At 35.8% G+C, this 13,302-nt stretch overlaps 2 protein-coding genes across 2 annotated transcripts; one reads left to right on the top strand and one right to left on the bottom strand.

Moving 5' to 3' along the window:
* Nucleotides 1–6,649: 6,649 nt before the first annotated feature.
* Nucleotides 6,650–8,837, top strand: LOC132283605 (uncharacterized). The gene is made up of 3 exons (XM_059785588.1): nt 6,650–7,345; nt 7,432–7,675; nt 8,194–8,837. Exons 1-3 carry the CDS (start codon nt 6,713–6,715, stop codon nt 8,244–8,246), a joined length of 930 nt encoding a protein of 309 aa, XP_059641571.1. The 5' UTR covers nt 6,650–6,712; the 3' UTR covers nt 8,247–8,837.
* Nucleotides 8,838–9,076: 239 nt separating this feature from the next.
* Nucleotides 9,077–12,965, bottom strand: LOC132283604 (uncharacterized). The gene is made up of 4 exons (XM_059785587.1): nt 12,101–12,965; nt 9,928–10,020; nt 9,747–9,814; nt 9,077–9,472 (listed from the first exon to the last, which is right to left on the bottom strand). The coding sequence occupies exons 1-4, from the start codon at nt 12,722–12,724 to the stop codon at nt 9,310–9,312; spliced, it is 948 nt and encodes a 315-aa protein (XP_059641570.1). The 5' UTR covers nt 12,725–12,965; the 3' UTR covers nt 9,077–9,309.
* Nucleotides 12,966–13,302: the final 337 nt, after the last annotated feature.

Below are 13,302 nucleotides of genomic sequence, written 5' to 3'. Positions count from 1 at the left end.
TTTAATTGTTAATTGTGTATTTGAATTTGTCTTACGTGATTAATTATTCTATTTAATTGGAATTAATTATTTAATGAAATTATTTGCTTTATTTGTATTACTGGATTTAATTAAATTATCTGAATTATTTTTATTATTTGTGTGTCCTTGATTTATTAATATAGATGTTTAATTATTTAATTACGTTAATAAAGTCTTTAGGGATTTAATAACTGAAACTGTTAGAAGTTCTGTAGGTGGAAGCAACAAAGTTTCTAACGAGGGTTTTATCCTATGGGCCGACTAGGGTTTAATTAGATTAGGGTTTCTGTCGTGGATTAGCATTGGAATTAGGTTTTATCTGTGCCTATATATATATGGCAAAACACAGAAAGATACAGAGTGAGGGTTTGAGAGAAACAGAGCAAGTCTGTGAGGTTTCCGACTGAGGCTTCAAAGTCAGACCTAAGAGAAGGGAAGAGCAGAAGTAGAAGGAGGCTAGACAGTAACTCGGTGTTGCCGGAACAGTGGACACGACGCCGGGATTTCAACTGAAATCATGGGTAAGTTCTTTTCTTCCTCATTCCCTTTGGCTTATGTTCTGTGCACCTAGGTATGCTCTAGGGTTTTAATGGATCAATAACTAAATTGTGCATGTTTTTATATGTCAAATTAATCATATTTTTGCCTTGAATTAGTTCTGTGATGATTTTTGAAAGTTTGGTTACAGTACTTGTTTTTATAAGCATACTATAATTGGTAGGTGTTAAAGGATTTTAGTAATGCTATTTGGTATGAATAATGAATCTGGATGATATTGGACATACTTGGGACATCTAGGTTCAGGTTTAAAATAAACAGAGAGGGTTGGAAGCAGCCGGAGTCGGGGACGAAGGTCGTAGAATGTAATACCCCTAATTTTAAAAAGATAGTCTCGGTATTTATTTATTTATTTTAATTGTATTTTTAATTTTTTTAATTGATTATTTGACTAATTGCTTATGTATTTAATTGAATTAGGTATTACTTAATTATTTGATTATGTATTTATGTATTATTTGTATTTGTCTATGTGTTAATTGTTTAATTAGATTATGTGATTAAATGGTGTTTTGATTAACTGTAAATTAAATGTTTTCTTTTCTTTTATTATTATTATTTTTTTTTCTTTAATGGTATGGTTAGTAGTAATGGGCCAACCAATTGGATCCCATGGACTACTTGGATAGGAGGTTGGATGTATACAGATTATTACCCATGGATAGTTGTGTATGTATATATATAAATATATATTATATATATATATATAAAGGAAAGTAATTTATTAATTACTTTTATGGTAACTTGGGTAGTAATATTTAATCTGATATATATGTTTTATATTTAAATAATAAAAATATACGTAGATTTTATACGTGTTATGTTTTAAGTTACTTTATAATATTATGGTAACTTAAGTATTATTGGATAATCTATTAATAAATAATGGAATGTGTATAATTTATTTATTTAATAAACATATATATAAATTATATACGTACGTAACATATTTTACTTACCTTTTTAATATATATAAAAGGGAAAGTAATTTATTAATTATTTTTATGATAACTTGGTTAGTAATATTTAATCTGATGTATATGTTTTATATTTAAATAATAAAAATATACATAGTTTTGATACGTGTTATGTTTTAAGTTATTTTATAATATTATGGTAACTTAAGTATTATTAGTTAATCCATTGATAAATAATGGGATGTGTATAATTTATTTATTTAATAAACATATACATAAATTATATACTTAACATATTTTACTTACCTTTTTAGTATATATACAAGGGAAAGTAATTTATTAATTACTTTTATGGTAACTTGGATAGTAATATTTAATCTGATGTATATGTTTTATATTTAAATAATAAAAATATGCGTAGATTTGATACGGGTTATATTTTAAGTTTCTTTATAATATTATGGTAACTTAAGTATTATAGGATAATCCATTAATAAATAATGGGATGTGTATAATTTATTTATTTAATAAAAATATACATAAATTATATACGTAACATATTTTACTTACCTTTTTAATATTTTATATTTTATTTTTTTTAAGTTGACTTGGATTGGGAAAAGGGTTAGGGTTATTTTATTTAGCTTATAAATATATAGCTATAGGTTGTAAAAGGGGGTGAGAAATATTCACGTGATATATTCTAGAGAGAGAGAGTTAGAGAGGGAAAGAGGAAAAAAACCCTGTAGAGAGAAGATCAAGGAAGAAGAAGTTTAACTTTCGATCCGAAAGTTTAAGGCAAGTTCTTCTTCTATCTCTTTCCCTTTGATTCGTGTTTCTATACATGCCTAGGAAATTCCAGAATTTATTAAACACATAAAATTAAATAATTATGCATGTTTAATTGGATTAGAACATAGGTTTTATGAATTTTGTTTATATATGTTCTTGTGTTATGAATTGATAAATGCATGATTTTGATTTGATTTCCGGTGTGAATTTTTACATGTTTAAATTATATATTTTTCATATCTGTGGAATGATGGAACGTAGAAACATGCCTAGGATTCCTGAACATTAAATAGAAACTAGGTTTGGGTTTAAATAAATTTAAATAGACTCAATCATAATGATGCTTGCTATTTGAATGTTTTAAACAAACGAATGAATTTAATCTTTTAATATGTTTTAGCAATTGAGATTAAATGTGTAGGATGAATTGGATATGGAGAATACTTATTTGACGGTATAATAAAATATCATCATGTATATAAGATTCAGTTTATGTAGGACATATGATATAGGAAGCTTAAATAAATAATAAGTCATTTCTATTTTGTGATAACTTGATATCATATTATCATAGTTATTTCTGGATTGTTTGATGTATTTCCTTAATCGTTACATCAATTGTTGGATTGTGTGGTTTAATGCACCGGTATGGGACGGTGGCATTCTAGGGACGGATTAACTTATCAGTTAAGTCCTACCTATTTTATATAAGGGAATGGATTAACTAAAATGTTAAGTCCTACTTATATTCAAGTCAGGTCAGCTGAACAAGTTGAATGACTTATGGAGGATTAATTTATACTGAATATGATGGTTACTAAATTATATATATATAAGTATGGTGCCATGATATGAGCTTGAGTCTCAGGATCAGTGGTTAGGGTGCGTATATCGCCAGGGATGTGTAGCTAGATATAGTGTAGTTGTGTACCTTGGTAGGTCTAGGTACTCATGCCCACTATATGTGCGTTTTGCATGTTGCCTACTATTTAGGTTGAGACAACCCTATACTCTAGTGAGGTTCCTTTAGTGTGTGTATATATATATATACAGATTACTAGTTACTGTTGGATTGACTAGGATGTATACGTGTATCGGATCTCTGTTTGGACTGTAGTAGAGTAGAATTTGTTTGTGGGCCTGACCCACCATTATTTTTCAGGTGTTCATCAGGAGTAGAGGTTGTTCGTGCTGAGCAGGGATCAGTCTACTTCATTCTTCCGATGCTATATAGGAGTTCCTTTATGATTCAGTTTCCTGATTTAGACAGTTATTGTTGTCATTTGTTTAGTTTGGATTTTCTAGGGGTCTACACAGTATGGATTCCTAAGTCAACATAGGAGGATCAGTTGTATCAGAAGAGTTTATTAATTAATGGAAATATATTCTGAGATTTATTATTAGATTATCATTTTAGTTTCTTGTCAACATTTTATTTATTCTTCTTTATTCTTTTGTACTATGTGTTCGTTTATTATCAATTTGTTTTGATATCCTCGGGTATTCGGGCGTGGGCCTGGCCAACCCGCATTCAAAAATCCGGGGGGTATCACATAGAATTCATAAAATTGCGAACGGCTCTCAGAGAGGGAGAGAGCCTGCTCCAAAAGGAGGGAACCGGCTCCCCCCAATTGTAGAGCCTGCTCTAGGAGAGGTAGAGCTGGCTCTACCCTCTTGGAGACGGCTTTAGGAATTCTTGGAGCCTTCTCTTTTGTTTTTTGGAGCCTTCTCTCTTTTTTTAGAGCCTTCTCATTTTGTTTTTGGAGCCTTCTCCTTTTTGGTTTTAGAGCAGTCTCTCACGAGGATTGATTTTCTGAAGTTTTAGGTGATGTTTGGATGTTTTTAATTTGGTCTGGACTGTGTGGTGAGCATACTGGGGTTCTTAATACTAATTTCAAGTGTGGTTAAAGCCTCTTGTTGCATAGTTTATGTCTCTACACTAAATGATGGACAGTATAAAACTATACAATTTAACATACTAGTAACGGGTTGAAGGAATTGAATTGTTCTAAAATTTTGGGACTTCACAGAGGGATTGAATGGTTTATTTTGGGTGTTACTAAAACCTTAGATTGATCAAAGTTGGCCTCTGAGTCAGTGGGACAAACAGTATTAAAATAGTAAATTTTCTATACTGTTAACCGATGAAAGGGGGATTAATTGCTAAACTAAATTGTAGCAATTTAATGAGATTTAGGATGTTTATAAAACTTATTTTTAAATGCATGATAGGGTCATCTATGTATTTGTTTTGATCTATACATGCTTTGGGATGCTAATTGTCGAAATATTAATCTTTTTCTGCAATTATTTGGATTACTGTTGGATTGCAATTGCTAGAATAATAAAATATTTTCTGAAATTATTTGGATAATGGTTTGGACTGTAAATTACTAAATTATGATTTATATATTGTAATTTACATGAATATGGAGGATTATATGCACCAGTATGGGACGGTAGCATACTGGGGACGGTTTAGCTCAAAACGCTAAGACCTAACCTACCGGATGGAAAGTATGGATTGTAAAATATTGAATCCATTAATGTGTTTGAGTTGAATCGACTGACTAGGTTGAATGACTCCCTGGATTAACTGGTTGTAATTAAGACACATCAGCTGAATAAGTTGAGTGCTTATCTGGACGGTATTTTTGTATGTCTCTTCATTGAATAAGTGAATGACATACTCTGGTTTTTGGACGGACTTTAGATATATGATTATGGTACCACGAGATGAGCTTGAGCCTCAGACTCGTTAGTTAGGGTGCGTATATACAGTGGATGCGTAGCTGGATATAGTAGGTAGGTGTACCCTGTTAGGTCTAGGTACTCATGCCCACCTTTAGGTGCGTTTTCGCGTGATGCCTTTTATTCAGGTTGAGACCCCTATTGTAGTCCAGTGAATGTCCTTAGTGTGGATATATATATATATATATATATATATATATATATATATGGACTAAATAGATATAGTGAGGTATCTAGGGTGTATCTGCGTATCGGGTCTCTGTATAGATTGCAGTTAGATTAGAACTTGTTCGTGGGCCTGACCCACTATTATTTTTCAGGTAACGGACGGTTTCAGGTTGTAGATCTTGTTTGTGCTGAGCAGAGACGGTTACTCATTTTTCCGACGATGTAGGAGTTTTCTTCATGGTTTAGCATTGGAGTTCTTTAGTTGTTATTTTTTCGGTGTTGGAGTTTATTAGGGGTCCATCAGATGGATTCCCGAGTTGTATTAAAAATAGAAAAGTTGGATGTATCAGAATAATTCTTTATTTATAAAATTTATTCTGAGGTTTCAGTTTTGGTTTATCATTCTAGTTTCTTTTCAGCAGTTTTATTTATTTATATTTATCTGAATTGTATTCTGTGTTCATTTATTGCCAATTGGTTTGATATCCTCGGGTAGTCAGGCGTGGGCCAGGCCAACCCGCATCACAGTAGGGCGGTGGTGGAAGGTAGTGGTGGTGGTGAAAGGCGATGGCGGTAGCAGTGGTGGTAGTGGTGAAAGGTGATGGTGGCGGTGGTGGTGGAAGATGGTAAAAGGTAATGGTGGCGGCGGTGGTGGTGGTGGAAGATGGTGGCGGTAGTGGTGGTGGTGGTTATGGTAAACGATGGTGGTAGCGGTGGTGAAAGGCTGTGGTGGTGGTGGGAAGTGGTAGGTGATGGTGAAATTTGGTGGCGGCGGTAGTAGTGGAAGGCGGTGGTAGTGGTAATGGTGCTAGTGAAAGGCGGAGGTGGTTGTGGTGGAATACTAGGGTTTTTTGAAAATTGATTTTTTTTTAAAAAAAATACTTAGGAATGGAATGACCATTTTATAGGTTTAGTTGTGGAATCAATTTTCATTCTCAAGAATGGATTTTAATTCCAATGGAATGACCATTCCCACTTGAAATTGCATACCAAACAAAAGAATGGTTGGAATAGATATTCCAATCCATTCCATTATTGCACACTAAATATAAAGTATTACTTAACCACTATTATTTCTCAAGAATAGCTCGTAGAGGAATTCAAATCTCTCCAAAATTTTTTTCTCTTCATTAATATATTAAGACAATCCAAACATTCATTCGTACTACTTCATACTATCATTCCTTCTCCCTTATTTCCAAATCCCTTCAAATCATTCAATTCAAACATAGCCTTATTGTTTACTTCTATAAGTTTGATGTATGAAAACCATTATTGCTTTATTTAATCCCTTTATTCATTCTATGGACACTTGATGTGGTCCAAATGCATACATAATAACACATTTCTAGTGAGCTTGACTAACAATTATTCCTTTGTAATTTGTGATCAATAAACAATTGCCACTGCATTGTGAGAATAATCTGTCTTTTAAGTTTGGCCTAAAACAAACAAGAGCCCATCCCATCAACTTTCCATCCTAGAGAGAAAAACAGAAGAGAGCAATGACAAGTTCTCTTTCCTCCCTCCTCCTCAACACCATCCTCTTCCCCATCCTAGTTATACTCTTCACTGTACCCCGGCGCATGATAGCTCTAGACCCCGTGTGCCGGACCAAGTGTGGCCAATTAGAGGTCAAGTACCCTCTAGGCAGCGGCTGTGGCTGCGGCTCACCCCGGTTCCACCCATACGTGACCTGCACACCGGCTAGCGACCAGCTCCTTCTCACCACCCACACCGGCTCTTACCCCATAACCTCTATATCCTACACCACCTCCACCTTAACCATCACCCCACCCTCCATGTCCACTTGCACCTCCATGCAACCTTCCAAAACCAAACTGGGTCTGGACTGGGCCAGCCCGTTCCAGCTCGGCCCATCAACTTTCATCCTCTTATCCTGCGCACCACCCACCTCTTCCCTCACCATCAAGGGCACACCCATCTGTGATCCATCCCCCTCCTACCTCTGTGCCTCAATTTACACCTGTCCAGCCGTCGTCAGCATCGGATTACCGCTGTTTCCTCCGACAAACACGTGCTGCATCTACTCTCCGGCGAATCTCAATACGAAGGATGAATTAGACCTCAATGCGCTCAAGTGTTCAGGGTTTGCATCCATAGTGTCACTAGGCCAGGTTTGTACCATTAATCCTCGCCGATTTACTCTAAAAACTTAAGTTGTTAGATACCGGGTAATTTAATTATTAATATTCTGTAACAGGTACCAACGGACCCGAGCCAGTGGGAATACGGGGTGGCATTGAAGTACACACTGGGAGGGTGGGATAGTTACAATAGTGCCACCAGTTGTCATGATTGCGAGATGAGTGATGGGGTATGTGGGTATGCCCCTCCTGGTAATTCTTTTGTATGTGTTTGTAAGGATGGTTTCAATACAACTACAGACTGTTACAACTACAATCGCCTCCAAGGCATCATATTTAGCTCCACTTCTCAATCAACTTGTAAGTCTCTCTTTCTCTCTTTGTGGGATTTTTTTTTTTCCTCCTAAATACACGTATTATAGTCGAATTATGTATTACAAAATTTCTATATAGGTATATTATATATATTCAAGTAAACCGCAAAACTACATATGCCTATTTTTCAATGTCCCTGCAGTGAACATAAAAATCATGTTAGTATAGCACCCTACGCATATTTTATCTGAAATTGTACATGTGTCAGTGATATCTTTGAAACTAAAAGGCACATGAATTGCTGATCCTCTTGTGAAATGAAGTTCCTTTTTGGCCAGTGTGGTACATTTGTTTACACATATAAATTAAAAGCATCTTTATTCCCCCCTCCCCCCCCCCAAAAAAAAAAAAAGAAAAAAAAAAGAAAAAAGAAAAAAAGAGCATCTTTATTATGTGAGAGAGACACGCATACTTAATTAATTGGAGTAAAAAAAATTAGGTAAAATGAAAACTAGTTTTGACGATAGAATTTAGTTTGATTTTGTAATTCGATGGTTTTGCAGGGAAAATCTGGTTGGCGATTTTGGCTGGTCTAATTTTATGCATAACACGATGATGAGAGAGAGAGAGAGAGAGAGAGAGAGAGAGAGAGGGAGTCTTTCTGATCTTTTTGTGAGGTTCACTTTTAATTTCTTCTTTTGTTGGCATCAATTCTCAAGTTCCTCAAGAAATTATAAAGAAGTTGTTGGTATGGAAAAGAAGCGAAGGATGAGAATATTATCAACTAAAGGACTGATATATGGAATAAAGGTGAATTGTGACAGAGCATCTTCTGTGTGTGCATGAATTGACAATGTCCACCACATACTGAGTGTTCCAAGGTCGGGTCAAAATTGAAGTCCGGGTTGATCAGATGGACCCCTATTACTATTAAAAACCAATTTGGATTTTGGTCAAGTATTTTATTTTCAGAAAGAGGTTTTGGGGAAAGCCCTATGGTGATGGGTAATGGATTAAATGTTGGGCTTTGACTATAGAACTAGGTCACTTCAAAGCCCATTTGCCAAAATAGAAAAGGCATAAACAAAAGATGCTCATCAAACTAGTTTGTCATTAACCACCACCACCACCACCAAAAAAGAACTACGTAGTAGTTTGTCATGAAGGCTACATAAATATAATCTACAGACCTCCTGTGTTGAAAAGTTTCTCCTAGTGCTAAGTTCAACAATGCCAAAAATTTCTTAATGCAACATTGCAAAAAAAATTACATCACAACTAGCTAATAATATCTTATTAGAGTGATATAATGTAACAGAGCTTCAAAATACCTGTTTGAAGTGATATTTTTGGGGAAAAAGAATGGCTATCCCCTATGCCAGCTTACTAGCCATTTATATCTGATCTTTTGGCAGATTAAACGAAAAGAAAAATGCTTCAAATGTCTTTCTGCAATGTCAAACCAAATTAAATTATACCAATCTAGGAACGTGTTCTTGGGGCTGATGGCCGATGGGATATTTGTACATTCTGTATACATTATCATAAATATTTCCAAATCGCAAACTTGAAAATGCCAGTGCCTGTGCCAGCAGCAGTACTCCAAATCCTGGCGAGACTGATGAATCGAAAACCCTGATGCTGGCTATGTTTGACTTCCGCTGTTTTTTCTAAATGTTTTAGTCTGCCTTGCGGTTGTTGCTGTTATTTTCATGCTTAGGAGAAGGTAGAGACTCGATAAGGAATGACTTCATGTGTTTGTAGAGCTCTTTCGGCCTCTCCATATTGATAGCGTGTCCTACATCCTTAATAACTACTAGTTGAGCGTCCTCACCTAGATGCCTGTGAATTATAAAACAAATAATAAATCAAAACTCAACTTGGAAACAAGTCTTACGATTGAAAATGGGGTAAAAGCCCTGGTTAGTTGCTATGAACAATATTGGCAAAAGATGTCAAAATGTAAGAAGACATGCTATTCAAATGTTTCCTAATTGTCTTTGGTAATGGAATGCAGTATCAATGACATTGAATCGTAACTTATGTGATTTTGAATTTTTAAAATTTTCTAAAATGCAAGAAATATTATTTGACTAATAAAGTTCTTCAGATTGACCTTTTTAATCTGTGTCCCAATTCCAGTGGGAATATTTGATCTTGTTCCCCCCAAATTATTAGTGTGGGCTGCATCAAGGAGGAGTTATGCCATCAAGGGGGCTTGTCAAACTAAGCATTATGAAAAAGAACTATGTTAAAATTATATATATATATATATATATATATATATATATAAGAACCTGGGTAATCTTGGGAAGATCGGAGACTTTTCTGTCTTTGTGTAATGCAAGCATCAATTCTTTTTTTTCTTGACGATAGTCCGTACACAACACCTGTCCGCAAACCAAATTAAGAAACCAATCAGAGGCAGCTGAAGGATATAGGATATATCGCACTTGCTCACATCAATGAACATGTCTGCAGAAACAGTTCGAGCTAATTTTCTGAAGATTACTTGATCTGCAAAATGTAGTACTCTAACTCACAAAACATTTATATTCTATATATTGAGATAAAATAAAATAAAATAAAAATTGAAAAAAAATCAAATTGTTATTAATATAAGAGATGGAATCATTTGGTCATGAAGGAGCAGAAATGGAAGGCTAAAAAGAATTGTCAATTGACAAAAGAAAAAAAGAGATACCTAAAGGGATTATAAATCCAAGTTTCTCATATCAACTCGAGACACAGGAACTCAAAAGATTCAGTCTTTTCTTGGTGATACTATTGGGTTGGCAGCAAGATCGTTATCAGCAATTTTCTTTCCATGCCCTTCAGGCATTCATCTAAGTTCTAACTTCTACTTGCTTCATCACTCTTAATTAATCATTTGTACTAAATTCTTCTATATCACATATGTTAGTTAAATTCATCCTTTTGAATGTCTCATTTCAATTTTCACTCCCTTGCACAATTACTTGATCTAATTTGACACCTAAATGTAGTATATTAGCAAAAACCAAATACCTTGCTTTATGCTTGTACAGTTCCACAATGCATAGTCCTTAATTTGATGCTATTGGGTGAATAGACAAGCACAAATAAGGATGATCTATTCAGACCATGTGTAAAAGAAATTAGGTATAAGAGACCATAGTAGTAGCTCCAGAATATTTTCTTGCATTGTCTTCCATTGGAATACGTCACTTTCAACCAAATGGACAATAGTCCAGCTGGTACGAACCCACCTCCCCAAAGAGGAGGTCGGGGGCTCGAACCTTGGGTGGAGGCATATGTATATGAGTTTGTTCAACCTTCCAAAACAAAAAATATATATATACGTCACTTTCAATCAACCCTATGATTCATAGCACGCTATCTCCATAAAGAGAATTAATATAAGTAATCCCATTGCTAGAGGTGTCCCACATTAGATCCAGATGGAAAGTAAAATGGGTACGAATGCGGCACCATACAATAGATTAAGCTTTTGGATTAAAGTGCAAACCTAGATGATTCATAGCATGCTATCTCCATAAAGAGAATTAATATAAGTAATCCCATTGTTAGAGGTGTCCCACATCAGATCCAGATGGAAAGTAAAATGGGTAGGAATGCGGCACCATACAATAGATTAAGCTTTTGGATTAAAGTGCAAATGCTCGACCCATTACAGTTGGTATCAAAGCGAGACTCAGTTCTTGATCTGATCTCACGCCAAGCGCCCGACTGGGAGTCGTCCAAGTCCGCCTCCAGGTAGGTAGGGTGGCCTGACCTCAACGAAACTGTTGCGAGTTCGGATGGGAGGGAATGCACTACCCAATAACTTAAGCTTAGCTTAGTTATTAAAAGACTACCATGCTTGAATCTCTAACGAGACGGTAAAGATTTTTTATAATAAATTAGGCGAATCAACTGCACAAGTCTTTCAGGCTGTTTTGTATTCTTTGACAAGCTTCATAGCCATTTACTGATAATAAAGTAATAAAATATAACAAAGGTTAGCTTACTCGCCAACAACCCAAGCTGCCCTGAACTCATCACAAGCTTGAGCTGAGCGGCTGAGCCTATGGACATAAACATATCCAACCATAGAATGAACTCGATTTGGATCAGATCTCAAGTAAAGTTCAATCCCTTGAATCCAAATCCAATTTGAATCCAAGATAAAACTTTCATTTTATTATTTAGATTCAAAATTATAGTCAATTAATGCAACCAAAGATTCATGTGATGAAGCAAAAAGTTATGTAAATAAAGCTATTTTAGGGGCATAGGGGCATGGAATAAAGTGATTCCAATTCATCTAAAAGATGAATAAACAAAGAAATTTCAATTCTAAGAGACCAATTTTGTAATCAAATTAAATAAAGCAATTCCAATTATACGGCACCGATTTCATAACCAATTGAAAACAAATCAATCAATCAAAAGTGTTGATCAAAGAAATTAAGCAAATGTGACACTCACATCGATGAAATCATTGAGAAAACAAGAGGGCATGGTCTTGGGCGGCTTATAGAATGAAAGGCGCATCAACTCCCTCATCTTCTGCGGCGTCTGCGGCAACAAAATCTCGGTCGCCGCCTCCACACTCTGCACCTTAAACATCCCCTCCTCCATATCCTTGTCCTCCAAACACACCCCGGCGCAACCTATCACCACCCGCTCCACCGCCTCCGGGAACTGCGCCGCCATGCTGTACGCCACGAATCCGCCGTAGCTCAGCCCCACGACGCTCATCCTCCGCACCCCGTGCGCCTCCATCGTCCGCATCACGCACTCGGCCTGGAACGACTCGGTCCGCTCCGGCCGAGTCGTGGACGATTCGCCGAAGAAGACCAGGTCAGGAACATAGAGATTGAATTTGGAAATCAACGGAGACACAAAGTCGTTCCATTGCCACATTGCGTTCGCTCCGATTCCGTGGATGATGATCAGAGTGGGTTTTTTGGGTTTGTGCTTTCTGGGGACCCAACAGTGCATGACCGTGCCGTCGCCGAGGTCGGTGGTCCTCGATTTCAGGCCGGAGTAGCTGAATGAGTATCTGTAGCACTGATTTCTCGTCGACGCGAAGCTGAAACACTTGCCCATTGATTGAAGATTGAGCAATTAAGAAATTTGGTCAATAATCAAAATTAAGAAATCAATTGAAGATTGAGCAATTCCCTATTAATCGAAGTACAGAGAGAGCGAGATAGAAAAGGGTACAGGGAGTTTGACGTTGGTCCAACAAAAAAGTACAAAATTTTCTTCAGTCTGAGTTGTCAATGGGGTTTCCTTAATTAAACGGATGAGACGGTGTGAATAAGACGTTGAACGTGCCCAAAAGCCAAAATGAGCACATTTTCCACCAATCCAGCGGCTAAATAAAAAGGTGGGAGTTAGACCGGATCTCTTTGTTTTAAGTTAAGCAGATTTTGATAACTAACCTTAATAAGATTTGCCGGTTTTATTTTATATTTAGAGAGAAATGAGCGTAATTTACTTTTAAATATGGACTAAAATTGGCAAATCCAATTCACCAAGGCGTACAATCTTATCACGGATAACTTATTATCTTGTGAACGTGCTCCTGACTTTCAAATTACAATATAGACACAAATATAATAACTCTACTCCCTCTGTTATTCACTTATTTTATTTTAGAGATTGAAATTAAATAAACAACG

This window comes from Cornus florida, unplaced genomic scaffold, assembly GCF_030987335.1.
Source record: "Cornus florida cultivar Cherokee Brave unplaced genomic scaffold, ASM3098733v1 CherokeeBrave_3.0.0_Hap2_Chr11, whole genome shotgun sequence".
NCBI classification, from domain to species: domain Eukaryota; kingdom Viridiplantae; phylum Streptophyta; class Magnoliopsida; order Cornales; family Cornaceae; genus Cornus; species Cornus florida.
Note: the sequence above shows the minus strand (reverse complement) of the source record. Positions and strands in the feature narration are given on the sequence as shown.

What these genes read in the sequence shown, in the direction of transcription:
- LOC132283605 (XM_059785588.1), top strand. Translation starts at nt 6,713, where the DNA reads ATGACAAGTTCTCTTTCCTCCCTCCTCCTCAACACCATCCTCTTCCCC. An exon ending in CCATAGTGTCACTAGGCCAG is followed by an intron (nt 7,346 to 7,431) that starts GTTTGTACCATT and finishes ATTCTGTAACAG; the next exon opens with GTACCAACGGACCCGAGCCA. An exon ending in CTCCACTTCTCAATCAACTT is followed by an intron (nt 7,676 to 8,193) that starts GTAAGTCTCTCT and finishes ATGGTTTTGCAG; the next exon opens with GGAAAATCTGGTTGGCGATT.
- LOC132283604 (XM_059785587.1), bottom strand. Translation starts at nt 12,724, where the DNA reads ATGGGCAAGTGTTTCAGCTTCGCGTCGACGAGAAATCAGTGCTACAGA. An exon ending in TTCTCAATGATTTCATCGAT is followed by an intron (nt 10,021 to 12,100) that starts GTGAGTGTCACA and finishes GTTTGCGGACAG; the next exon opens with GTGTTGTGTACGGACTATCG. An exon ending in ATCTTCCCAAGATTACCCAG is followed by an intron (nt 9,815 to 9,927) that starts GTTCTTATATAT and finishes TCCTTGATGCAG; the next exon opens with CCCACACTAATAATTTGGGG.